Raw genomic sequence first — 24,350 nt, 5'->3', positions numbered from 1 at the left:
CTGCAGTGTTACCATGGCCCACTGGTTTCAAATCTTCCACTGTGTCACAATGGTCTCCATAGGAAGGAAACCACCAAGCCCTAGTGGCGCAGGGGCAGATGAGAGGCAGTCACCAGAGGCCAAGGCTACCCAGACTTGAATAGTCGAGGCAGATTTTGTCTGGGAGTAACCCTTGGATATAGAAAAATTTAGATGCAGAATCCCAGTTTTGGCCACGGGTGCCTAGACAAGAAAGACACTTCTTTCCCATAGGAATAAAAGCACGGAGTCCCAGTGCTTCACGGTCAGATGGGAAGTGGCCCTTGACATGTCAAATTCAGCGGGACCTGTCAGACAGCCCCCAGGAGTCCAAACCAGGCAGACCTGTTCCATGTTCCCTTACCTTCATGGGTCCTAACACTGTCACAATTGTCTCCTTGATTCCATGAGGTCTGGCAATGTCACAATGGCTTCTTGGTTTCATGAGCCCCAACAGAGTCACAAGGATCCATTGGCCCCACACAGACGCACTGTGAAACAATGGCTCCTTGTTTCCATTTTAAATCAATCACAATCAAACTACAGTTTGATCATTGATCCTTGCTTCCTTAGGGCCGGTGATTTACACAATGGTCTCCTTGATTCCATGATTCCTGGATTCCACAGTCTCATCAAAGTTTTCTTGGATCTCCATTGTCACAACTGACCCATGGTTCCATGAGGTTCCGTAGTGTCACCGTGGTTGCTGTCAGAGGCTGAATGAAATTGATGTCCTGAGACACCTTGGGATGCTCAGAATGCCCGTGTGGGGCAGGGCCTGGTTAGGCCTTGGTTTGTGGTGGGACAGAGCCCTGCCCCCAGCCCTGGCCTGGCAGAACTGTCAATCACACAGCAGGAGGTGATGCTGATCCAGTTCTAATTAGCCCAGCTGTTAATCAATCAATCACACACTAGCAGCTGGTGCTACCCTGCCTCTGGTTGGACTAGAAACTAGCAGTCCCACCCGAGGGGTGGGCCCATGAAGTCCCAGGGGCTTAAAAGCTGGAGCACAAGGCCAGCCTGTGGTTTGGATTCTGCCTTCTCCTGGTGTTCTTTTGTTAATGATGTTGGAACCCCAGTAGTTGGTCCCTATGTGTGTGTCTTTCTATTGATTTTCTGTCTTTCTGTTGTTTTTCCTTTCTTCTCCTTCTAATCCTACTTTCCTGGAACATTTTTGGGTAACATCACATGTTAAGAGTTTCTAGGTTAAATGTGTGGGAATCCAAGGCACGGGGAATATTTCTCTGTCTGCTCTGAGGGTTCTGAGCCCCCAGAGAAACACTGCCTTTCACCTTCGCCCATGGAGAGGACTTCCAGGGCTTTGAGACAGATTAGAATTTATCAAAGTGTGAAATAAATGAAAAGGTTCTATACTATGTCCCTTGGGTGAGAAATTTATGTTTTGGGATTTTTAAGGGTCGTCTAGATGGGAAGCAAGATGGAGGAATTTGAATGTAGTTCCTTTCATTGTCTTCATCTACTCCATGTTCTGCAGTGTTGGTGGCACAGAGTCATTGGTAAAGGAAAGCACAGTGCAGAGATCATATAGACAGTCAAGGGATGAGTTATTGGTCGATAAGGAGAGATAATATATATTTTAAGAGTTATTTGGATGAGATAACTTTTATTGACCTTAAAACCAAATATTTTGGGGACATTTTGAGGTGTTCTTGCAGCATGCTGAGCCTGATGTGGACAGCAATGCAAAACTTGAGATAAGATAACAATAAACTAGAAGCTGAAGACCAAAAAGGTCCTGTGCATCTCCTTTTACCTGGCACTGAACTGCTCCAGGAAGGTTTCCCCCATCCAGGCAGCCCCCAGAATTGCCCAAAGTAAAACAAACATCAATAACTGGTACACTGACAATATTTATAATAGGTTGTTTTTTCCATAAAGTTGTTTACTGAAGGGTGTTGCCTTAATTGGCCAATCATGTGAAATCTGTTAATTAAATGACCAATGAGGTCCACCTGTAGCAAAGCAAGGTATTAAAGAAAAGTATTGAAAAAATAGGTGGCTTTTAGCCCTTAGACATCTGATCCGAGTCTATGTAATCTCAAATTCAACGGTGACATTTGGGGATCCTTTCTGCACTTTGTCAGCCAACAGGAGCTTTTCTAATAAACTTTGCTTGAAGCTCCCACTGTGCCCATGACAGGAACCCCTGTGAGTGTCTGGGACATCCCAGCTCTTTGGCAGCCTGGGGACTCCTGGGATTTCACTGGGGAGCCCCTGTGCGTGCCTGTGACAGATCGGTGCCTTTGCAGCCCAAGGTCCCCTGGGGTGTCACCATGGAATGGCTGTGACTGCCTCTGACCACAGGGCCCTTTACCATTCCCAGAAACCCCTGGGAAGTGTCCATGGAGCCCCTGTCTGTGCCTGTGGCATTCCAGCTCTGGAACAGCCTCGAGACTCTTGGAAGGTCCCCATGGAACCCCTCTGAGGGCCTGTGACAAATCTGATCCTTAGCAGGCAACCATCACCAGGACCCTGTTGCTCTGGTCAGTTTCCATGGCAACCATCACAACTGCCCTGTTGCTCTGGTCAGTTTCCATGGCAACCATTACCAGCCCCCTGTTGCTATGCTCAGTCCCTTGGCAGCTCCATGGAGACCCCATGCCAGGGCAACCATTTGCAGCCCCATCTCCAGGCTTATCTGGGTTCATGGGATCCTGGAACCACAGAACTGGCTGAGCTGGGAGGGACTCATCAGGATCCTCCAGTCCAACTGCTGGCCCTGCACAGGACACCCCAACAATGCCAGCCTGGGCCTGGCAGCGCTGTCCAAACGCTGCTGCAGCTCAGAGAGCCCTGGAGCTGGGACCCTTCCCTAGGGAGCCTGGGCAGGGCCCCAGCAGCCTCTGGGCAAAAACCTTTTCCTGACATCCAACCTGAGCCTGCCCCGACTCAGCTGCAGCCGTTCCCTCCACTCCTGTCCCTGGGCACCAGAGGGAAGAGGTTCCCACAGCCCCAGCCAGGGACCCGCTCCCAAGGCTGTTGCCATGGCCACCAGGGCTGGGACCAGCTGGGATGCTCGGTTTCCACAGGCTGGGCTTCAGGAATGGGGTACCCCAATTTCTGCCCCCGCTAAAACCGCGCTGCCCTCCCAACTCTTGTGGAAAGCACAAAAGGCAAAGATCCTGGGCTGGGATAAAAACCATTTATTGGGAACAGCAACGAGATAAGGAACAAACAGGAACAAAAACAATATTGATAACAGAAGGGATAAGTAAAACTATTTGCAGAGAAAACTAAAACATCAACAATTGGCTCTTCACGGCAATGTATTTCCTCCTGTCTGCAAAGGACACCCTTCTCCCTGGGATGAGAAAGAGTCCTTTTCCTGCCCCGGGCAATGTTCTGAGGTAGGAGTAAATGTAATGACAGGGCCATGGCCAGACCCTCATGTTATTCCATCCCACATCATGTCATTGGCAGGGGCAGGAAAAGGGACAGGCGTCTTCCTAACACGGATCATGGAGAACATGGATCACCAGGACTCTTTCCAATATGGGTCCTCCAATGAGGGATGAAGCTGGAGCTGGGCATGAAGCTCTTCTGCTGTTGGGGCACTGATAGAACGTCCCTTACCGGTGCTTCCATTCGTGATTGGTCAAGTCAGAGCGCTGGGTGAAACTCTTCCGACACTGGAGACACTCGAAGGGCCTCTTCCCTGTGTGGATGCACTGGTGCCTGATGAGGGTGAACTTATGCTTGAATCCCTTCCCACAGTCAGGGCAGCGGAAGGGCCTCTCCTCTGTGTGAATCCGCTCATGCAGACGGAGATTTGAGCTGGTCTGAAATCTCTTCCCACAGGTGGGGCACTGGTAGGGCCTCTCCCCAGTGTGGATGCGCTGGTGGATGATGAGGTGGGACTTGCGCTTGAAGCCCTTCCCACACTCAGGGCAGCAGAAAGGCCTCTCCCCAGTGTGAATGAGCTGGTGCCTGAGGAGATCAGAGCTTGTCTGAAAGCTCTTCTGGCACTCGGGACACTCGTAGGGCCTCTCCCCAGTGTGGATGCGTTGGTGGGTCACAAGGGTGGACCTGTAGCTGAAGCCCTTCCCACACTCCCCACACTCGTAGGGCCATTCCCCAGTGTGGATCATCTGGTGGCAGATCAGGGTGCTGTGCTGCCTGAAGCTCTTCCCACACTCTGAGCACTTGTAGCGCTTCTCCCCATCATGAAGCTGCTCACGAACCACCAGCTCTGTGCTCTGGCTGAAGCTTTCTCCACCTTCCTGACTCAGGATGGGTCTTTCCTCCTCAGCACACCCTGGCCTGGGTTTGGAGCCCCTCTTCCTGTGGAATCTCCGGGAATTATCCTCCCCATTGAATTCCTGTGTCATGGAGCTGCTCAAAATGGCCTCTTCCTCCAGGTTCTGCCGTGGGGATTTGCCCTCCCTGGTCTCCATCCTCAGCTCCTTCTCTGGGGGAGGAAGGACAAGGAGAGGATGGGATTTGCCTCCATGCCAGAGGGAAGGGAAAGGAGATCCCCCGAGTGCATCTCCGGTAGGATGGTGTTGGCAGCAGGGTTGTCCTGCAGCTGGGGGCCATGCTGGGCTGGGAGATGGAGCAGAAGAGAGGGGGAAAGGGGCACTGACTTCCTCCTCACCTGCCTGGGTGTCCTGGGGCATCTTCCTCTTCCTCGCAGTCTCTCCCTCCATCTGGCTAAGTTTTAGGAATGGGAAATCCTGTTTTGGGAGGAAAACAAGGAATGAGCACACTAAATTTTGCACCGGATTGAAGGCAAACTTGGGGGAGAGTCTAAGTCAGAATTCCAATTCAAAAACAAAATTAGGATCAAGGCAATGATACAGAAAAACTGCCTTAAACTCACAGAGTCGGGATATAACCTGACATCCTCTTGGTCAGGGTGGTGGCAGCCGTCCCATTAAATGGTGGCTGCAGTCCTGTTGGAGTGATGAATGTGATTCTGTCCAAGAAGTGATGCTGTAGAAAGGTCTGGTCTTACTCCAGAGGTCCAGTGGTGGTTATGGAGATCTTGTCCTCTGGGAATCCAGTAGGCAAGCTGCTCCTTGTTGTAGCAAGGCTCAGCTTATATCCAGATAGGAATGCTTGGATCCTCCCCCTGGGTGGAGCATCCCACAATGGGATGATGGAATTTTATCAGTCCTGCAGAGACACTCAATGGCCCATTCACAGAAGATATCTCCCCTGCAGGGCGTTATCAGGGCTGAGTCATGGAAGAGATAAAGAACCCTGCCCCACCTGTTTATAGCAGTTGGTGAAGATGGGGATTGAAAACATGCATTTGGTTACATCTTGCATGGCAACCTGAAACAGTCGGGTAATCCCTGCTCAGGGGGTGAACACCATCCCCCTTACCCAAACTGGCTCAGGTGTAAAACCCCCACCCTGGGAAGGCCACACACACAGGGGACAATGTCACACTTGCCCTGCTCCAGGTGAGGTCTCTGTCCCTGTCACTCTCTTTCACAGGCTGGGGGCTTTGCCGAATATTAGAGTAATTTTTCTCTTTGTCCCTGTCACCTTTGTGACAGCTACACAGAGCTTCCCCTTCCTTTTCATAATCCGTATTGGGCCTAATTTCGACTTTTCTTTCATCAGAATGTGCCAGCAGCTGAGCTGGAGCTGTGCAGGACCAATGGAATTTGGATTTGCCACAAAATAGCTTCTATTGTAAATTTAACAAATTTTGGGATTTGTTTGCCTTTCCATCCCAAGTGACTAGTGGGAAAAGCAAATTCAAGGCATTTTATCTAAGATTAATTTTGATTTCTGACAAGAAAAAACATTACTTTGTCCAGTGCCCAGGGTTGATCGAGGAGCCTCTGTGTCTCTCACCCTGGGGTGTGCTTCGGGAGGTTTTACCCCGTCCCAGACCATTCCCTAGGAGGTTTGTCCCAATTCCAGCCCCTTCCTAAATCCTCAGCCCCAAACCAAATCCCAGGTTCAGCCCTTCTGGGGGTTTGGGGGTGTCTCTCTCCCTCTGACCCCGATGATGTTTGGGTGGGGTCACAGCAGGGCTGAGAGGGACAGAGACCCCCCCGGCCTCCCCAGGTGTGAGAAGGTGGGAGAGCCCCCCCAGCCCCGAGCACCCTCAGCGGTGAGAGGGACACAGAGCCCCTGGTCCCCAGCCCTGCAGAGGCATTGCCTGAGGCCAGAGGGATGGAGACCCCCCGAGCATCCCCCAGGGTGAGGGGACAGAGACTCCCGAGCACCCCCTGGCACAGGGGTGAGAGGGAGGGAGACCCCCCCAGGCATTCTCTGGGGTGAGAATGATGGAGACCCCCTGGGGAATGGCCTGGGGTGACAGGGACAGGGACAATCGCAAGAAATTCCTCCTGAGCGTCCCCCAGGGCAAGAGGCACAGAGACCCCTTGAGCATCCCCAGGGCACTGGACAAAATAAACTAGGCAGAAATCAAACTTAATCCTACATAAAATACTTTGATGAATATTTGATTTTCCCAAGAATCACATGTGATGGAAATGCAAACAAATCCCAAACAGGAATAAACTGACAATAGAAGAAATTCTGTGGCAATTCCACGTTTCATTGGTTCCTGCACAGCTCCAGCTCAGCTGCTGGCAGGTTCCAATAAAATAAAAGCAGAAATTAGGCCTAATACAGATTATTAAAAGGAAGGGGAAACTCTGTGTAGCTGTCACAAAGGTGACAGGGATGTAGAGAATAATGATTCTCACATTTGGCAAAGAACGCAAGCCTGTGAATTCCAGAGTTATTTGGGAATTTAACTACTTGAGCTGGGCTTTTTGTGGGATTTATAGCAGCCTTGTGTTCCTCACCATGGGGTGAATGAACCTTGTCAGTCTCGCTGGTAACATTTTCTCCCTTTCCTCCAGTGATTTTAACAAATTTTTCTAGGAAGGACAAGAAAATATCTTCTTTTTCACTGGCCAATCACAACAGCCATTTTCCTCATCATTTCTCCCATAAGTTCCCCGTGAGGAAGGAGGGACTGTCCAAGTTTCCAAGAGTTCTTCCAGAAAGAACCACAACCTCCTCAGAGAAGGGAACCATACTCTTGTCAAAGGCACTTGGAGTCAGACAACAGTGCCCTGAATTCACTGCGCCAAAATAATGTCACAGTCTGGTTACTCAAATTGTTATAGAGATTCCTCTGCCCAATTAAGGTGCTAATGAGGCCACATCCAAAGTGTACTTTATTGAAGAGTAAATGTGAGGTAGAGAGAGAGATGGAAAGAAAGAGAAAAGTGGAGAGAGCAATGGATTGACAAGGGACAGAGACCTCCCCTGGAGCAGGGCAAGTGTGACATTATCTCCTGTGTGTGTGACCTTCCCAGGGTGGGGGTTTTACACCTGAGCCAGTTTGGGTAAGGGGGGTGGTGTTCACCCCCTGAGCAGGGATTACCCCACTGTTTCAGGTTGCCATGCAAGATGTAACCAAATGCCTGTTTTCAATCCCCATCTTCACCAACTGCTATAAACAGGTGGGGCAGGGTTCTTTATCTCTTCCATGACTCAGCCCTGATAATGCCCTCCAGGGGAGATATCTTCTGTGAATGGGCCATTGAGTGTCTCTGCAGGACTGATAAAATTCCATCATCCCATTGTGGGATGCTCCACCCAGGGGGAGGATCCAAGCATTCCTATCTGGATATAAGCTGAGCCTTGCTACAACAAGGAGCAGCTTGCCTACTGGATTCCCAGAGGACAAGATCTCCATAACCACCACTGGACCTTCAGAAGAAGACCAGACCCTTCTACAGGATCACTGCTTTGACAGAATCACCTTCATCACTCCAACAGGACTACAGCCACCATTTATTGGGATTGCAGCCTGACCAAGAGGGTGTCAGGTTATATCCTGACTCTGTCAGTTTAAGGCAGGGTTTCTGTATCATTGCCTTGGTCTTCACTTTCTTATTAAATTGTATTCTGACATAGAGTCTCCCCCAAATTTGCCTTAAACCAGTACAAAAGACAATGTGCACACCCTTTGTTTTCTTCCCAGAACAGGATTTCCCATTCCCAAACCTTGATTGGATGGAGGAGGAGACTGAGAGGAAGAGGAAGGAGCCTTGGGATACCCAGGCAGGTGAGGAGGAAGTCAGTTACCCTTTCCCCCTCACTCCTGCTCCATCTCCCAGCCCAGCACAGCCCCCGGCTGCAGGACAACCCTGCTGCCAAGACCGTCCTGCTGGGGATGCACTGGGGGGATCTCCTTCCCCTTCCTTCTGGAATGGAGGCAAATCCCATCTTCTCCTTCCTTCCCCAGACAAAAAGCTGAAGGGAGGAAAAATCTCCTTGGCAGAACCTCATGGAAGAGGCTGTTGTGATTGACTCCACAGTGCAGAATTCTAATGGGGAGGAAAATCCCCAGAGATCCTGCAGGAAGAGGGGCTCCAAAACCAGCCCAGTATGCTCTGAGGAGGAAAGACTTACCCAGAGCCAAGAAGGTGGACAGAGCTTCAGACAGTTCTTGGAGCTGATGGCCCAGGAGCAGCTTCATGATAAGGAGAAGCCCCACAAGTGCTTGGAGTGTGGGAAGACCTTCAGACAGAGCAGCACCCTGATCAGCCACCAGATGATCCACATTGGTGAATGGCTCTACAAATGTGGGGAGTGTGGGAAGGGCTTCAGCTACAGGTCCACCCTTGTGACCCACCAACGCATCCACACTGGGGAGAGGCCCTACGAGTGCCCCACATGTGGGAAGAGGTTCCAGACCAGCTCAAATCTCCGCCTGCATGAGCGGATTCACACAGAGCAGAGGCCCTTCTGCTGCCCTGACTGTGGGAAGGGCTTCAAGCACAACTCCACCGTCATCACCCACCGGCGCATCCACACTGGGGAGAGGCCCTATGAGTGTCCCCAATGTGGGAAGAGCTTCACCACCAGCTCTGCCTTGAGCAGACACCAATGGAGGCGCCACTAAGGGAAGCCCTGCAAATGCCACAAAGGCAGGAACAGCTTCAGGCACCACTTCAGCTCCATCCCCCATTGGAGGGTCCACATTGGGAAGAGCTCTGGTGATCCATTTTCCCTGTGATCCATCTGGGAAGACACCTGTCCATTTTCCTGCCCTTGCCAAAAACATGATGTGGGATGGAAGAATATGAGAGTCTGGCCATGGCTGTGTCATTACATTTACTCCCACCTCAGATCATTGCCAAGGGCAGGAAAGGGACTCTCTCTCTCCCCCTGAGGAGAAGGGTGTCCTTTCTAGGCAGGGGAAATGCATGGCCAGGAAGAGCCTGTTGTTGATGTATTAGTTTTCCCTGTAAACAGTTTTTCTTATCCCTTCTGTTATCAATATTATTTCTGTTTCTGTTTGTTCCTTATCTCATTGCTGTTCCCAATAAATTGTTCTTATCCCAGCCTGGGATCTTTGCCATTTGTGCTTTCCATGGGAGGCGAGAGGGCAGTGAGGGCAGCGCGGTTTTAGCGGGGGCAGGAAATTGGGGAATCCCATTCCTGAACCCCGGCCTGTGGAAACCGAGCATCCCAGCTGGTCCCAGCCCTGGTGGCCATGGCAACAGCCTTGGGAGCGGGTCCCTCTCTGGGGCTGTGGGAACCTCTTCCCTCTGGTGCCCAGGGACAGGAGTAGAGGGAACGGCTGCAGCTGAGTCGGGGCAGGCTCAGGTTGGATGTCAGGAAAAGGTTTTTGCCCAGAGGCTGCTGGGGCCCTGCCCAGGCTCCCCAGGGAAGGGTCCCAGCTCCAGGGCTCTCTGAGCTGCAGCAGCGTTTGGCCAGCGCTGCCAGGCCCAGGCTGGCATTGTTGGGGTGTCCTGTGCAGGGCCAGCAGTTGGACTGGAGGATCCTGATGGGTCCCTCCCAGCTCAGCCAATTCTGTGGTTCTGGGATCCCATGACCCTGGGGATGGGGCTGTCAATAATTGCCATGGCAACGGGCTGTGGCTGCAGGCCTGAGCTGGTGTCCATGGCAACCACCCCTGGCATGGGGCCTCCATGGAGCTGCTGAGGGACTGAGCATAGCAACAGGGGGCTGGTAATGGTTGCTATGGAAACTGACCATAGCAACAGGGGGCTGGTGATGGTTGCTATGGGAACCAACCATAGCAACAGTGGGCTGCTGATGGCTGCCATGGAAACTGACCATAGCAACAGGGTAGCTGGTGATGGTTGCCATGGAAACTGAACAGAACAAGAGAAGGCTGGTGATGGTTGCCTTCTAAGGATCAGATTTGTCACAGGCCCTCAGAGAGGTTCCATGGGGACTTTCCAAGAGTCTCTAGCCTGTTCCAGAGCTGGAATGTCACAGGCACAGACAGGGGCTCCATGGAGACCTCCCAGGGCTTTCTGGGATGGTAAAGAGCCCTGTGGTCAGAGGCAGTCACAGCCATTCTGTGGTGACATCCCGGGGCACCTTGGGCTGCAAAGCCACCGATCTGTCACAGGCACTCACGGGCACTCCACAGTGGTATCCCAAGAGTCCCCAGGCTGCCAAAGAGCCGGGATGTCCCAGACACTCACAGGGGTTCATGTCATGGGCACAGTGGTAGCTTCAGTCAAAGTTATTACAGAAGTTCCTGTTGGGTCACGAGGTTGAGAAATGAGCCCTAATAGCCCCCACAGATTCCCAAATACCCCCAAGGATGTCCAGGCTTTCTAAACTCCTTCTGGGAGAGCCACATTGGAGCAGCTGTTTCCAGTCCCAGCTGCAGACTTTTCAAGAGTGTGTGTGTAAAGAATTATAAAGTGGGAAATAAACCTTTGTCGAATTTGTCCCACAGGATTAGGGATGTCAAACCAGATATATTTATATAAATATGTATTATCTATTATGGTAATTATTAGAGAAAATTGTCTAAATCAGAAATATTTAACCATGATGTAAGAGATGTATAATATATTATATAGAGCACTAAGAAATTATTTCAAAGCAACTGTATTAAAGCAAAATCTGTAATTAAGCAGAGATTGATGTCACTCCTGCAGACCATTGACTGTGGGCAAGTCCCTTTGGCTCAGCCAGGAGCAGTGACCTTGAGGGGTGTCTCCACTGCAGGGAGGAATCCCGACCTCCCCCAAGAAGGGAAATGTCAGGAGACGCTGCCATTAAAATTTGGGACGGGGCTTTTCCAGACTGAGGTGCTGACCTGTCAGTCAGATGTGCCCAGGCTGGGCCAGCTCAGCAGCTCTGCAGAAGCTCTCAGTGGTGTCACTTGGTTGTTCCTTTCTCGGGGGATTTTTCCAGCTCTGCCACATCTTCAATTCCCTCTGAGAAAACTGAAATTTGGGATGGAGGAGTCAGGCTGGTTTCAGCATGATTCACCCCAAAAGCAGCGTGATCCCCTCCTTCATTTCCCACTGGGGGCTTTGCAAACAGGGCCTTGCTTGAGTTGTTGGAGCCCATTGCAGGCAGAGCCTCCTGCTCCAGCAGGAACTGCCTTTCCTGTGCCATGAACAGGGCAGGTCCCACTGCAGGAAAAGCCCCAGGCCAGCCCCAGCACAGGGAAGGGCTCGGGCACAAGGGCAGAGTGCTGTGCTGGGAGCTGTGCCAGGGAGAGCCTGAGGCACCAAAGGCACCTTGGCAGCAGCAGCTGCTTGCAGGCCATGGCCAGAAGCCTCCCTTGGCAGCCCGGCCTGGTGGCCACCATTTCAGAGCTGCTGCCCCAGGGCTCATTCCTGGCTGGGCTCTGAAAAGCCATTTCTGCTCCAGGAGCCTGACTGGGAAGCCATTGGCCCCAGCACCTTGGGGACAAGATATTAATGACAAAACTCTTCATGGCAGCAGAGCCAAGGCAGGGGCAGAGGAAAGGGGAGAGCCAGGCCCAGGGGACAGGGCTGCCATGGTGATGGCTGTGAGGTCACTGCCCCTGCAGCAGCCTGGCTGCCCTCAGCAGACATTCTGGCTAGAAGCGTTGTGAGGGCACCCAGCACATCAGAGAACCCACACTACAGGAATTCTGTCACTGGGGATGAGAGGGTTTCAATGGGCAAGGCTGCACAAATCTCCTGCTCTTGGACAATTCTTGGGATGGGGAATCCACTTCTCTGGAAAAACAGCTGCAATTTCCATCCACTTTCTTAATTGTAAAATATTTCCTCCTTCTAACAAATGTTAATTTGTCCCCATTCATTTTAAAGATACTGACCTGTTTTCTGTCACTGTATGGTTTAGTTGAAAATAACTTTGAATGCTATTTTTCCCTTTTCACAGACATTGGAGAGGACTCAAAAATCTCCCAGAATGGGGTTTGGAGGCCTCATCACAAAACCAGCAGGGAGAGTCTGCGGCCTCTGTGGTCAGTGGAGTAGAGACTGAGGACTGAAAGGGAATAGCCTGGGAGGGAATGAATGGCAATGTCAGGCTGGAGCTTTTCTTCCTGGAGGATATATGCATGAGAAGGAAATAATGGCACCAAGGGCAGCTGGAGAGGCCCACACTCAACACCAGCAGAAAGGAATTTCCCTGTAAGGGCAGGGCTGTGGTGCAGCACGTCCTCAGAAGGAGCCTGGAGCAGCCCACGGCCCTGTGTGGGCAGGCAGAGGCAGGCAGGAGGCAGAGCTGTCAGCAAAGGAAGGGCCCAGCCAGGTGGGGCAGCCGGGGCTGTGTGACATCACAGGATATCTATGTGATATCACAGGGGCAGTGTGACATCACGGGAGCTGTGTGAGGTCCCTGGGGAGGTCACTCTACCCTGGCCCCCCTCACAGCTCCCCGCAGAGCAGTCCAACCCTGCTCGTGCACAGCGGGGTCCCCTGTCCCCCCGGGTCCCCCCGCCCCCGGCCCCGCAGCCTCCCCCAGAGGATGTTCCACAAGATCGACTCCAGAGCCTGACACGGGGACGGGGGGCCGGGGCCCTGGGGGTGGCACAGAGGGACAGGGACCCCCCGACAGCGTCCCCGTGTCCCCCAGGGCCAGAGCCTGGGCCAGGGCTCCTTCACCCTGCCACCAACGAGGCCTTGAGAGCGCTGAAAAAATCCCCAGCAAGGGAGCAGCAAAAACCAGATTGAATATTAAGACACAGCAGCACAAATTTCCTTGGCAAGAGTCACTCTGCTCCTGACTGGACACTTCAGGCACAACAAGGAAACAAAGCAATAACTAAACCAAACAGAATCCAAACAATCAAACCAGAAATTTACTGAGAACCGGGGCTTTCATTCCTAAGGAAAAGAACTGTCCTTCTTATCTAGGTGCCCATGACCAGAATTGGGATTTCACCTCCAGTATTCCCTATTGTGACAGAGTGGAGGAGTTTCTTGGCAAAAGACATTTCATATGTGGGGAGTGTTGCAGTGTGTTGCAATTTCCTGCTTTAAACTTCCAAGCCCCTTCCCAGGTTTGGCAATATCTCTCTTCCCCTTCCCCTTTGCCCCCTGCTAGGCTGTCAATCAGTCTTAACATTCCAGCAGGGCCATCATGTGGTTGGTCAGGTTCAAAAGATGCCCCTGTGCCCAGAGGTCATTGGTCTGTCTGGTTGTCATCGTTCCCTGAGACCCTGCCCCTCCCACCTGGTTGGTGGCTCACCTGTCCCTTCCCTCCCCCTCCCCCCGGAGCTTAAAAAGTCACTCAGGCCATGCGGTCGGAATTCTGTTGGAGCTGTTACCTAAGATTCAGATGTCTCTGACCATGGAATAAACTCTTGATATTAACCCTCCGGCAGGACCTGTCTCCTTTTCCTCCTCACCTTAGCCTGAAGCTCTCCCACCTGAGGCAAACTGAGTTTCTACAAGCCTGGACTTCTTTCGGCGCTCAGCTGCACCATCCAGCCAGCCAAAAGTGTCTCTGAGGGGAAACACCACAGTTGCCACCTTTGGCCCAGGAGCAGGGGTCAGACGAACCCAGGCACAATCTACCTGGTAATATTGGGATCTTATTCCAATAGGGGAGGAAGGGGCAGGTCCAGGCCTCCCCTGCCCAGGAACCCCAGCCCTCCCCTGCCCTGGAACCCCAATCCACCCCAGAGCCTCTATCCCAGCCCAGCAGTGTCTGCCAGTCCCTGGCACAGCACAGGCAATGCTCCACAGCCACCTCTGCAGCCCCAGCCCAGCTCCTGAGGGACCAAATGAGCCCAAGGCCCACCTGGGGGAAGGGCCCAGGATGACCACGGGGTATTGAAGGCTGACCACAAGGCAAGCACACATCTTGGCCCTACCTCCTCTTGGAATTTCCATCTAAACACTACTGGAATCCAGGAGTTGGTACCTCTGTGTATGCTCCTCTGTATCCTTTTTGCCTCTTTCTCTTTCTGTCCTTTTCTTCTATTTCGGTCCTTTTGCAAATTTGAGTAAGGTAAAATTCAAATAGCTTAGAGTTTGTGAAGTTGAATGGGCCAAGTCAGTGCCTTCGGAAGTGTTCTGTGTTGATTGAATGTCATATTAAATCTTTTGCCAAAAATTCTCTGATTTTCTAAAGTTATCAGTAAAGACTGTTTGGTTGTTTTGAGCTCCTGAGAATCTCTTGTTGGTGTTTCTCCAGGGAGTCCAACTCAGAATACACAAACAATTGTAACTCCTTTTAAATATCTCCTTAACAGAGTTTTCTACTGGATGGAAGTCAGGGCTTGTGTGTCCTGCTTGGCCCAGCCCAGGCAGGGCTTTCCCAGCCACATTCCACACTCCATTTCCCAGCTGGAGCCGCTGGTGCCTCTGAGTTGTGCTGCCCCAGCCCCAGGGACGCTCTCCTTGTCTGCCCGTTCCCCCACGGTCTCTGGGCAGGGATGGCCTCAGTGGGAGCTGCTGACATCCTCAGCACCTTGGAGGCTGCTGCTGAATTTTCCTGCTGCAGAGGCTTGTTCAGCCTTCAGCTCTTCAGTGCAGGAATTCAGTGCCCCAGGGCTCATTAACATTCAGAACAGCTAAACAAGCTAAGCTTCTGGGAATAATTTGATTTAAGTGTTCAAATGTGACGTTAATTAGTCAGATTTCAGAAGCCAATTCAATGTGAATACCCTGAATTTAGAAAAACAGCAAGAAAATATTTTTTATGTCCTGTAATTTGTTTTTACTAGTAATTCATTGAAATGTGCAATCTCCAATTGACATTGAATCCAAGTACCTCCTCATACAGTTTGACTGGGTATGAAAATCAAGACCTTTCATGGCTGACAGTCAATCAGACTCTGTCCCTACCATCATCCCACCATTTTCTCCATCCAAGGCTGGCACTCAGAGCAGCCTTGTGCAAATCTGAGCTCCCTCCAGCCCACACTTGACCTAGGCAACAGACCACAGTTGAACAGGATATAACTTAACAAAAATTACACCATTAAAATAACAATCACACAATTACAAACTCTTCCCTGAGCTATGTGCAATGTCCCAGCATGTCTGATGAGTCCACTGTTCATAAGTGATTTGCATACTAAAATTAATTTTTGACTAATGTGGTTCTGTGATAGATATAAACACAATTAAGTTCTTGTATCAGGATTCTTGTCCTGGACTGAGGACAGAACAGCTCAAACAATTCCTGATTTGCAAATCTATCAGTGGTGGATGGAGAAGGGAGGTCAGGCTGCTCTTGGTGTTGAGGAAATGCTAAAAGCAGCCTGACATTTCATCTGCTCATGCCCTGGCTGATCTCCCCTCTTTCCCCTTCCACCCATTGGCTTTTGTCTCCCCCCAGCTCCCTGGTTAAGAGCCTGGCTCTGTGTTCTCCATCCCCTCCTGGCTGGCACTGCCAGGCTGGCATGTGGAGCCCCTCAGCCTTCCCTGCTCCAGGCTGGACCAGCCCAGCTCCCTCAGCCTCTGCTCACAGCCCAAGGGCTCCAGCCCCACCTTGGAGGCCCTTCCCAGACCCTGCTCCAGCTGCCAGACATCTTTCCTGCCCTGGGCAACCCAACCCAGGCCCCAGGGACCTGGATAATCCCCGTCCCTGATGTCCTGGTCACACAGCCCTGGCCCCTTGTCCCCTGTCAGGCTCTGGGGTGGATCCTGTGGAACATCCTTTGGTGGAGGCTGTGGCTCCAGGTGGGCCAGGGGGATCCTGGGGGACAGGGACCCTGCTGGGCATGGACAGCATTGGAGTTGTTGGGAGAAACTGTGAGGGGGAACTGGGGCAGAGTGACCAACCCAGTGACCTGACACAGCCCTGCTGGGATGTCACAAAGCCCCTCTGGGATGTCACAGCCTTCTCTGTGAGGTCACAGTCCATTCTCCAATGTCACACAGCTGGTCTCTGATGTCACACCAGAGTCTGTGATGCCATAGTCTGTACTGTGATGTCAGACCTCTGCCCTGTGATGTCACAGCTGGATCTCTGATGTCACAGAGGCAGACTATGATGCCATGGCTGCTCGATGACCTCACCTAACCCACTCTGTGATGTCATAGCCCACTCTGTGACCACATGGTACCAGATGATAAATTGTCTTCACCAGGTGAACTCACACCTGGAGCTTGTTCTCCACAACCCCAGGACAGTGGAAACCACACAGTGCCCATTGTGTGAGAAGGGAACTGGAAGTTCAGCAGCCTCACTGTCCTGCCAGCTCAGCCAGGCCCACAGGAACATTGGGGTCCACGACCACCAGGGACCACCAGGGAGACCCCCAGGACAGGAGAATGCATGGGTAAATGGGAGGGGAAATATATTAATGATTTTGGAGAAATGATTCTCATATATATTTTTAGTCCAGGACAATCAATGAATATGTATGCAAAATACAGAAAATAAAGAGAAACTCTCCTGTACTCAGCCTGCACAGCTTTGGGAGGAGCTCCCCCCGTGCATCCAGCTGAATAAAGAATGCTGCTTCTTAATGCTACATTGGGGTTAAGGAATTTTCTGTTTTACTAAATTTTTGGTAACACTCCCACTGCCAAGGAAAGCTCTGTCTGCTGCTGTTCACAAACAGAGAAGGGCTGGTGGCAGTTGTGGGGCTCAGAGGCTGCCTGGGGCACAGTGACCATGAAATAATGAAGTGTTCAATGTTCTGTGAAGGAGAGAGGGGCAGCAACAAAACTTCTGCCCTGGAAATAGGAAGGGCAGACTTTGGCCGGGTTAGGCTGCAGATTTGGGGAATACCTAATCAGGTACTGATTGCTTTAAGGGAAACAGCCCTTAAAAACAAAGGGGTCCTGGAAGGATGGACACATTTCAAGAAAGTAATCATAAGGGGAAAGAAGCAGCCTGTCCCAGTGTGGCAAAAGATGAGCTAGTGAGGAAAATGACTGGCCTGGCTGCCCATGGAGCTTTTCTGGAGACTCAGGAGTGTAAAAACGACCAACAACTCAGGAAGTCTTTAAGGATGTTGCTGGGTCATACAGAAAGAAAAGCTGAGAGTTGAAAACTCTATTAAAACTTAACCTGGAGGGTTCTGCAAAAAGAATAAAAATGTTTTAATAAAAAAAAATAGCAAAAAGGAGGAGGAATAGGAGAACATCTACTCTTTATTGGATGCAGTGGAGAATATAGTAACAAAAGATAAGGAAAAGGCTGAGCTACTTTACCCCTAGTTTGTTTCAATTTTCAATATTAGGAGAGGATATCCTCAGGACAAGTGTTCTCCTGAGCTGGTAGATGGGCACAGGGAGCAGAACAGGCCCTGGAATCCAGGAGGAAGCAGTGGGTGACCTGCTGAGCCACTCAGATGCTCACAGGTGAATGGGATCGGACAGGATCCATCCTAGGCCAATGAGGGAGCTGTGGATGAGCTCCCCAAGCTGCGCTCCATCATTTACCATCAGTCCTGGCTCAGCAGGGAGCTCACAGAGGACTGGAGGTGCCAGTGTGAGCCCATCCCCAAGAAGGGCTGGAAGGAGGAGCTGGGCAACTCCAGGCCTGTCAGCCTGACCTGGGTGCCTGGAGAGGTTATGGAACAGATCACCCTGAGTGCCATCACAGGGTACCCACAGGATGGCACTCACAGGGCACTTCCAGCTGATGGGAACAAACTTTCTGGCTGACTGCAGAGGCCAGGACAAACCTGGGTGGTTTCCCTGCCATCCCCCAGCCCTTGCTGGCCCCAGGACTGATGGCATTTGTGCTCCCTCAGGTTCATGTCCCCACACCAACAGCATGGGGGTGCTCCCCCTGCTCTCTGCAATGCAAACAGGGGCTGCTGAGCCAGTGCTGCCGTGTCTGTGCCTGCGAGGATGGGGCACCTGTGTGAGCTGGGGGAGAGGCCAGGGCTGCAGAAGGGGGATGTGATTGGCAGCTCCATCAGGACATTCTGGAACAAGGCCCTGGGCTGTGCAGCACTCTGGGGATGAATCAGCCCCTGCTCTGCTGCTCCTTCCCGTCTGCCCCAGGGCCCTTGCAGAGCACCAGCCATGCTGCCCTCAGCTGCCATGGCAACGCTCAGGACAAAGCGGTGCCAGGGCTGTTCCAGGTACAGTTGCAGTGACACTCCTTAGTGCCACCAGGTGCCATGGCAATGGCCACGGGGACCCGTTCCTTGGTTTGGTGCCATGGCAACCCGTGCCCAGAGCCGTTGTGATGGTTGGTGGCCATGGAAAGCTGCCCTGGGCCCTTGCTCAGGGCTGGTGTCAGTGCCCAGAGCCAGAGGGGATCCCTTGCTGGGGGCTGTGCCATGGCCACCTGCCCTGTGCCGCGCTGGCCGCTCAGGCACCATGAACCAGCAGCCACCGGCACTGCCAGGGCCAAAGGTCAGGTCAGCCAGACAGAAAGGGGCAGGGCTGGGCACTGTTTCCATGGCAACCGGCACTGGGGGGACACCTGGGTCACCTGGCCTGGCAGTTGCCATGGAAACCCCTGGCAGGGACTGAGGGCACAGCCCCTGGCACTGAGACACTGCTGGGCCGGGTGCTGAGCACAGGGCTGAGCACGCAGAGATGGTTTTGTTCTTGCTGAGCTGCAGCACAGCCAAGGCCTGTCCTGCCCCTCGTCAGCCACGCTGGGGAGGGCTGGGGCTGCGGGGGAGCTGGGCAGGGGACACAGCCAGGACAGGGGACCCCAACTGCCCCTGGGCATACCCCAGACCAGAGCACATCATGCTCAGGGTGTGATGAGGGGAACAGGGAGGAAGGGGGGTGAAATAAACAGGGCCAGGAGACTTCTTCTCCTTTATAATGCCTTTATTAAAAGTGATCAGCTCAGGATTGGGCGGCTCGGCAGGGCTGCAGTCCCCGTCGCGTCTCCCAGGGCGACTCAGAGGAGGAGGATAAGCACAGCTCCGTCCACTAGGGGCAGAGCCGGGGGATCCAGTCCTCGTGGGAGCTTTAGGGCGTGAGGTCCCCGTCAGATGTTGCCTCTGAGCCTCGCTGGTTACCCTGGTCCCGGCGTCCGGACGACTCTCTGCTCAGGGCGAGAGGGACTCCGCATCTCTGCAGGCTCAGCACTTGGCTCCTCACATCCGGACATCACTTTAGTCTCTCAACTCTTAGGTGGCTCGTTGTTTTTAGGGTTTTCTCGTTGCATTTTGGAGTCGGGGTCCCAAAAGCATGCTGGTCCTGGAGTCACTTTGCATAACCCCCCCCACCCTCTCAGGTGTCTTCCCTATGCTGGGAAGAGAACACAGCCTTGGGGAAGGGCCATCACCCCACCCCAGCCAGGGCCTTTACTAATACAAAAGGGGTGATAAGCTACAATGACCCGTGATTACAATAACAAAGCACACAGAACCCTGGCAGAGACAGATCTGGCTGCCTTTTTGTAACTTTTTCTCACAAAAAAAAATATTGACCGAATTTTTGTTCATAACAGGGGGAATTTTGGAGTGAGGGCTTTTGCCTTCCCAGGGAACACTTAGGCAAGAGGGGGCCCTGTTTCACCCATGGGCAGGGTCACTACCAAAGACACAGACACCAACCTAAGGAATTGTGTCATTTATATCATGCACAGCTGCCAAGAATTACAAAAGGATAAACTCAGCAAAGCACATCATCATTAGCAAAGAATTACAAAGGAAGATCAGCAATCCATCATAACTCATCGTTACATTTTGATGACCAATCCCTTGGTGAAACACTAGAGGTGTTTGTGGCAGACAAAGATTCTGGCTGACTATCAAGGTACACCTTACAGACATCAGTTATACTTTAGTGACACCGTTCTTCATTCTTTTTTCTCAATCTCATTCCAATTAGGAACAAGAATTCTGTTTGTCCCTGGAGCTGGCACCTTTTTAATTCCAGAATAATGCCCCCAGGCCCTTTGCTGTTCAGCTTTCCCATGCTGTCTGTGGCTAACAAGGCTTGGGGAGCCCTTTCCCCTCTGGCTGGAAGGGGCCGGGTCCCAGTCCCTGAGGGGCACCCAGGCTCCTGGATGGAATTCCTGTGCAAGTCCCTCAGTGTCACAGCAGCCTTCACATGGAGCCCCGTGGATCAGAGCATTTCCCAAAGGGGGCCTTGGGGCAAACAGGGAGATCTGGTATGGCAGGATGTGTTAAACAATATAAACAATATATACATATTGTTTTACACATATGTGTATACACATATATACCCACATATATATGTGAATATATTTATGTCTATATTAATTATATATATATATGTCTTATTATACTATAAGTATGTATCTAGATATTTATGATATCAATATTTCACTTGTACAAATGCATATCAGCTCAAGATTAAAACCTTCTTCTGTTGCTCAGTGTGGGAGCATTCCAACAATAATTGTTCCTTCTGAAGGTGCTGTTTCCTATGTACTCTCAACAAATTCATCTTTGTCTGCCCAAACCACAAGGCCTTTTCCTTTTCCATTTGCAATTTTTTGATGCATTTGAAGACATCCAGGGGTGCAGCTTCTTTTACTCGACTGCCCCACTGCTCCCACGGGGCTCCGACCTCAGCCCACTCCAGAGCCAGGGAACTCCAGGGAAGGGTTTCCCATCTGGGAATTTCTGAGGGGACTGATTCCTCACATTTACATTGAACAAGTGACATTTTGTTGGCATCTGGCCAGACTGTGCCAGTTTTGTTTTACCAGTGGGCAGGGTCAGCACCAAAGACACAGATAACAACTGAAGGAATCAGTGTCATTTCCTGCAGTTCAGAGCAGCAAAGAATCACAAAAGGAGCAGCTCAGCAATGCACCCAACCACCCCCACCAAAGATTGCCGGCAGTGATTAACAAAGATCCAGCAGCATTTACCCTCAGCCTTTACCATCCCCCAGACCCACACAGCAGCTGGGGAACCTGTCACAGCCAAGGGCTGCAGAGCCACTCCTGGGCACTGGCAATTCCTGCAGGTGCCTCCAGCCCCAGGTGAGGCTCCAACCCTGCTGGGAGAGGGCCCAGCTCTGACAGTGCTGAATGAACAAACTGACAGCACTGCTAGTGTGGCCACATCTGCTTTCATCCTCCTCTTGGGTCCCTCCCAGAGCCTGGCCAGGGCTCAAGGAGGAACCAAGGGAGGTGACTTTGACCATACAGCCCCAAACCAGGCCAGATGTCAGATTTCACGGCCTTGTCTGGCTTCTAAATACACAAAGGTCAATACATGTTTCACTAATGAGTGGCTACATCTATCACAGCGCTAATGACCATGCATATCTCATTAGGGAGCAGATACAAAGATAACCTTTGCTTGGAAGGCTCATCCAGAGGCCACCTTCGGCTCAGGGCCTGCTGTCCAGGCCTCACTCAGGGCTGGTGTCCAGGCCTTGGCACTTCAGGGACGTGGTTTAGTGCTGGGCTTGGCACTGATGGGTGAGCAGCTGCACTGGGTGAGCTCAGAGGGCTTTTCCAACAGAAAGGATTCTGTGATTCCATGATTCTATCCACTGCATTCAGCTGGGGCTATTTTAGCAGCATTATTTTGCTCCAAAAGTTCCCTCTTGCCCAGCTCCTGGGACCTGAGGCTTCAGGTCCTTCAGCTCCTGGTGCTGAACTGCTCATGCTGAACGAGACAACTCGGAGAGAAGAACACAGTCCATGCAATTCCTTCTGGGACACGGAGAGGGGAGGCTGTGTAAGCAGGAGCATTGTTTGCTGTGGCCTCCTCTCTGCCCTTCACGCCTTTCAGCGCTTTGAACCAGCCAAGAGCTTTCTCCAAGAGTGCAATGGAGCAGCTGTTCCTGCTCCCAGGCCTGGCTCTCTCCAGTCTCTGCCCTTGCCTGGTTCTGTCCCTCTTGCTGTGCCCTCTGTTCCCCCAGGACTGTGGCACTGGCACAGATCCAGTGCTCCAGAGCCTCCTTTCTGTGCCCTTGGAGCTGCCTGGGCACAGCAGCCTTTTCCATCTGGAAGCTCCCCATGGACAGGGAGTGCCCAGCTCCATTCCTTGCACAGCCTCCAGGAGCCCAGGGCTGCCATCTCCAGTCCCTGCTGGCACTGGGGGCTCCCAGGTGCCTCAGGCTGCTGTGACACCGCTGCACACGGGAGGGAAGAGGGGCAGGGGCTGTGCTCAAAGTCAGCTCCATCTGCTGCTGCTGCTGCTGTTGCTGCTGTAGGGTCATTTGTGCAGCCCTGGCCCAGAGTCAGGGATCAGATCCTGCCAGTCTCTTCCAGCCCTGGCTGCTCAGAGTTTGGGCCTTGGAGCCTCAGGTGACCAAAGGCAGCTGCTGCTGGTCCCTCTGTGTGCCCATGTTCAGGAGTGCTGCTCCATCAGTCTGTGCCCAGCAACGGGGAAAAGCCTCAGCCCTGCAGGGCCAGGAGCTGCCGGGCTCTGCCTGAGCAGCTCAGCCAGCAGGAAGGGAGCTGCTCCACACAGGAACCAGGAGCAATGGACATTCCTTTGATAGGACATGTTTTCTATTTAAAGGATTAAAAAAAAAAAAAAAGGAAAAAAAATAGGTAAATTGTAAAAGATAAGAATAAAATAATAAAATCCAAGTGTTAGTGAAAAAACATAACATAATGTTAGTAAAAAAACAAAACATAAAGGCAAGGTTACATTCTTTGCATTAAAAGGTAAATGATCTTTTCAAAAAGAGAACTCAGTTATTTCCATTGTAAATGTGCTGATGGCATGGATCCATCTTTGTGACTTCAAAAGCCTCTTAAAAGATTTTGGGCTTTGTTTCCAACATTGGTATTTGAAATTGTGCTCGAAGCAAGAGGAAATTGCTTAGTGCCCTTCCAGCTCCAAGCAGGACTGGGAATGGAAACTCTGTCAAAGCCCAAATACTTTAGAAGATGACCTTTGTTCTCATCCTGCGAATGAGCTGCACATTCCCATTGAAACTTACAGGGATTTCTTAGAGTCACAAAGTCCCACTTACAGCTTTTTGCTGTGGTTTGGAAGTGCAGAAGGGCAATTCTCCATCCACCAGCTCCAGACTGCACTGCCTCAGGAGCACGGCCCACTCGCCAGCTTTGGCCCACTCGTGGCACTTCTGGAGGAGGAAGAAAGTGCAATTGTACAATTCCAGCCAATCAAGAAGGAAGAATGGGACAGACAAAACAGATCCAGGCGTTCAGCTGGAACTGTGGAGAGTTTGGGTCCTTGCCAGTTGGACGTGTGTCCCCAGCTGCAATCTCTGGGCCTGCAGCAGAGTCTCACTCACCTGCCAAAGCAGAAAGCTCAGGCGCTGTGCTTGCAACGGGTTCGTCTGATGCAGAGTTGTCAGAGCAATGTGAGGGCAGAGCCAGCCCAGCTGGGCCCTGGGCTGAGCCCAGCAGAGCCCTGGCAGAGCCCAGAGCAGCCTCAGCACCCACAGGGCCTGGCTGCAAGGAGAGAAAGCAGAAACCGCCCATCAGCTGAGGGCTCCTGTGCCCTTGTGCCAAGGCCTGCAGTGCCCAGGCCATGCTGGCTGTGCCCAGAGCTGTGCCCAGAGCTGCCCATCCCTGCTGCCTTTGGGAGCAGAGCAGGAGGGCAGGACATGTGCCCAGCTTGCAGCCAGCCATGGCACATCCAGCCCTCAGCAGCTGCCCAGAGCAGGATGCTCCTGTGCTCGCTGCCAGCTCCCAAAAGCTCTGATCCCACCCTGCCAAGCGCACAGGGACCCACCTCACGCCACCCACGGCTGGAAGAAAAGCTGCTCCCAAACCATGGCCTCAGCCTTCTCCAAGGGCACGGCCCATCCATGCCCACCATCCACACTGGACCACCTGGAACTTTCCACCTAGCTTCCTCTGGAAAAGAAACAACACATTGTTGAAAAGAGATTATATGCAAAAAGAGAAATCAAGAAAAATGGTAAAAACTCTTATCTCTGTCAGGGCCTTGAGGAAGGCCCAACTCCTGCATGCTAGGGAAAAACCCAGCCATGTGTGAGGGAAGCCCACACTTTCTCTCTTCCCCCCTGCACTGCCCCCCAAAATCACGGTGACCCCAAAGCAAACAAGGGCAGTGGAGCAGCCCAAGCCCTTCCTTGCCTGCACAGCAAAGCAGCTGTGCACAGGTTCTGGTGCCCCACCTCTGCTCCCACCATGGGGCTTGTTTGTGTCGGGCTGGCTGCCCCAGCCCCAGCCCGGGGCACGGTGGGTGCTGGGGGCTGTTGGCAGGCCCAGGAGCCCACTCCCATTTCGTACCCACC

At 52.1% G+C, this 24,350-nt stretch overlaps 1 protein-coding gene across 1 annotated transcript; it reads right to left on the bottom strand.

The window, feature by feature from the left end:
- Window positions 1-3,608: 3,608 nt before the first annotated feature.
- Window positions 3,609-4,433, bottom strand: LOC141729579 (uncharacterized). Its single transcript, XM_074544281.1, has one exon. The coding sequence runs from the start codon at window positions 4,431-4,433 to the stop codon at window positions 3,609-3,611; it is 825 nt and encodes a 274-aa protein (XP_074400382.1).
- Between the last annotated feature and the right edge of the window lie 19,917 nt (window positions 4,434-24,350).

This window comes from Zonotrichia albicollis, chromosome 7, assembly GCF_047830755.1.
Source record: "Zonotrichia albicollis isolate bZonAlb1 chromosome 7, bZonAlb1.hap1, whole genome shotgun sequence".
NCBI classification, from domain to species: domain Eukaryota; kingdom Metazoa; phylum Chordata; class Aves; order Passeriformes; family Passerellidae; genus Zonotrichia; species Zonotrichia albicollis.
The sequence above is the reverse complement of the archived record's forward strand: the minus strand, read 5'-3'. Positions and strand labels throughout refer to the sequence as shown.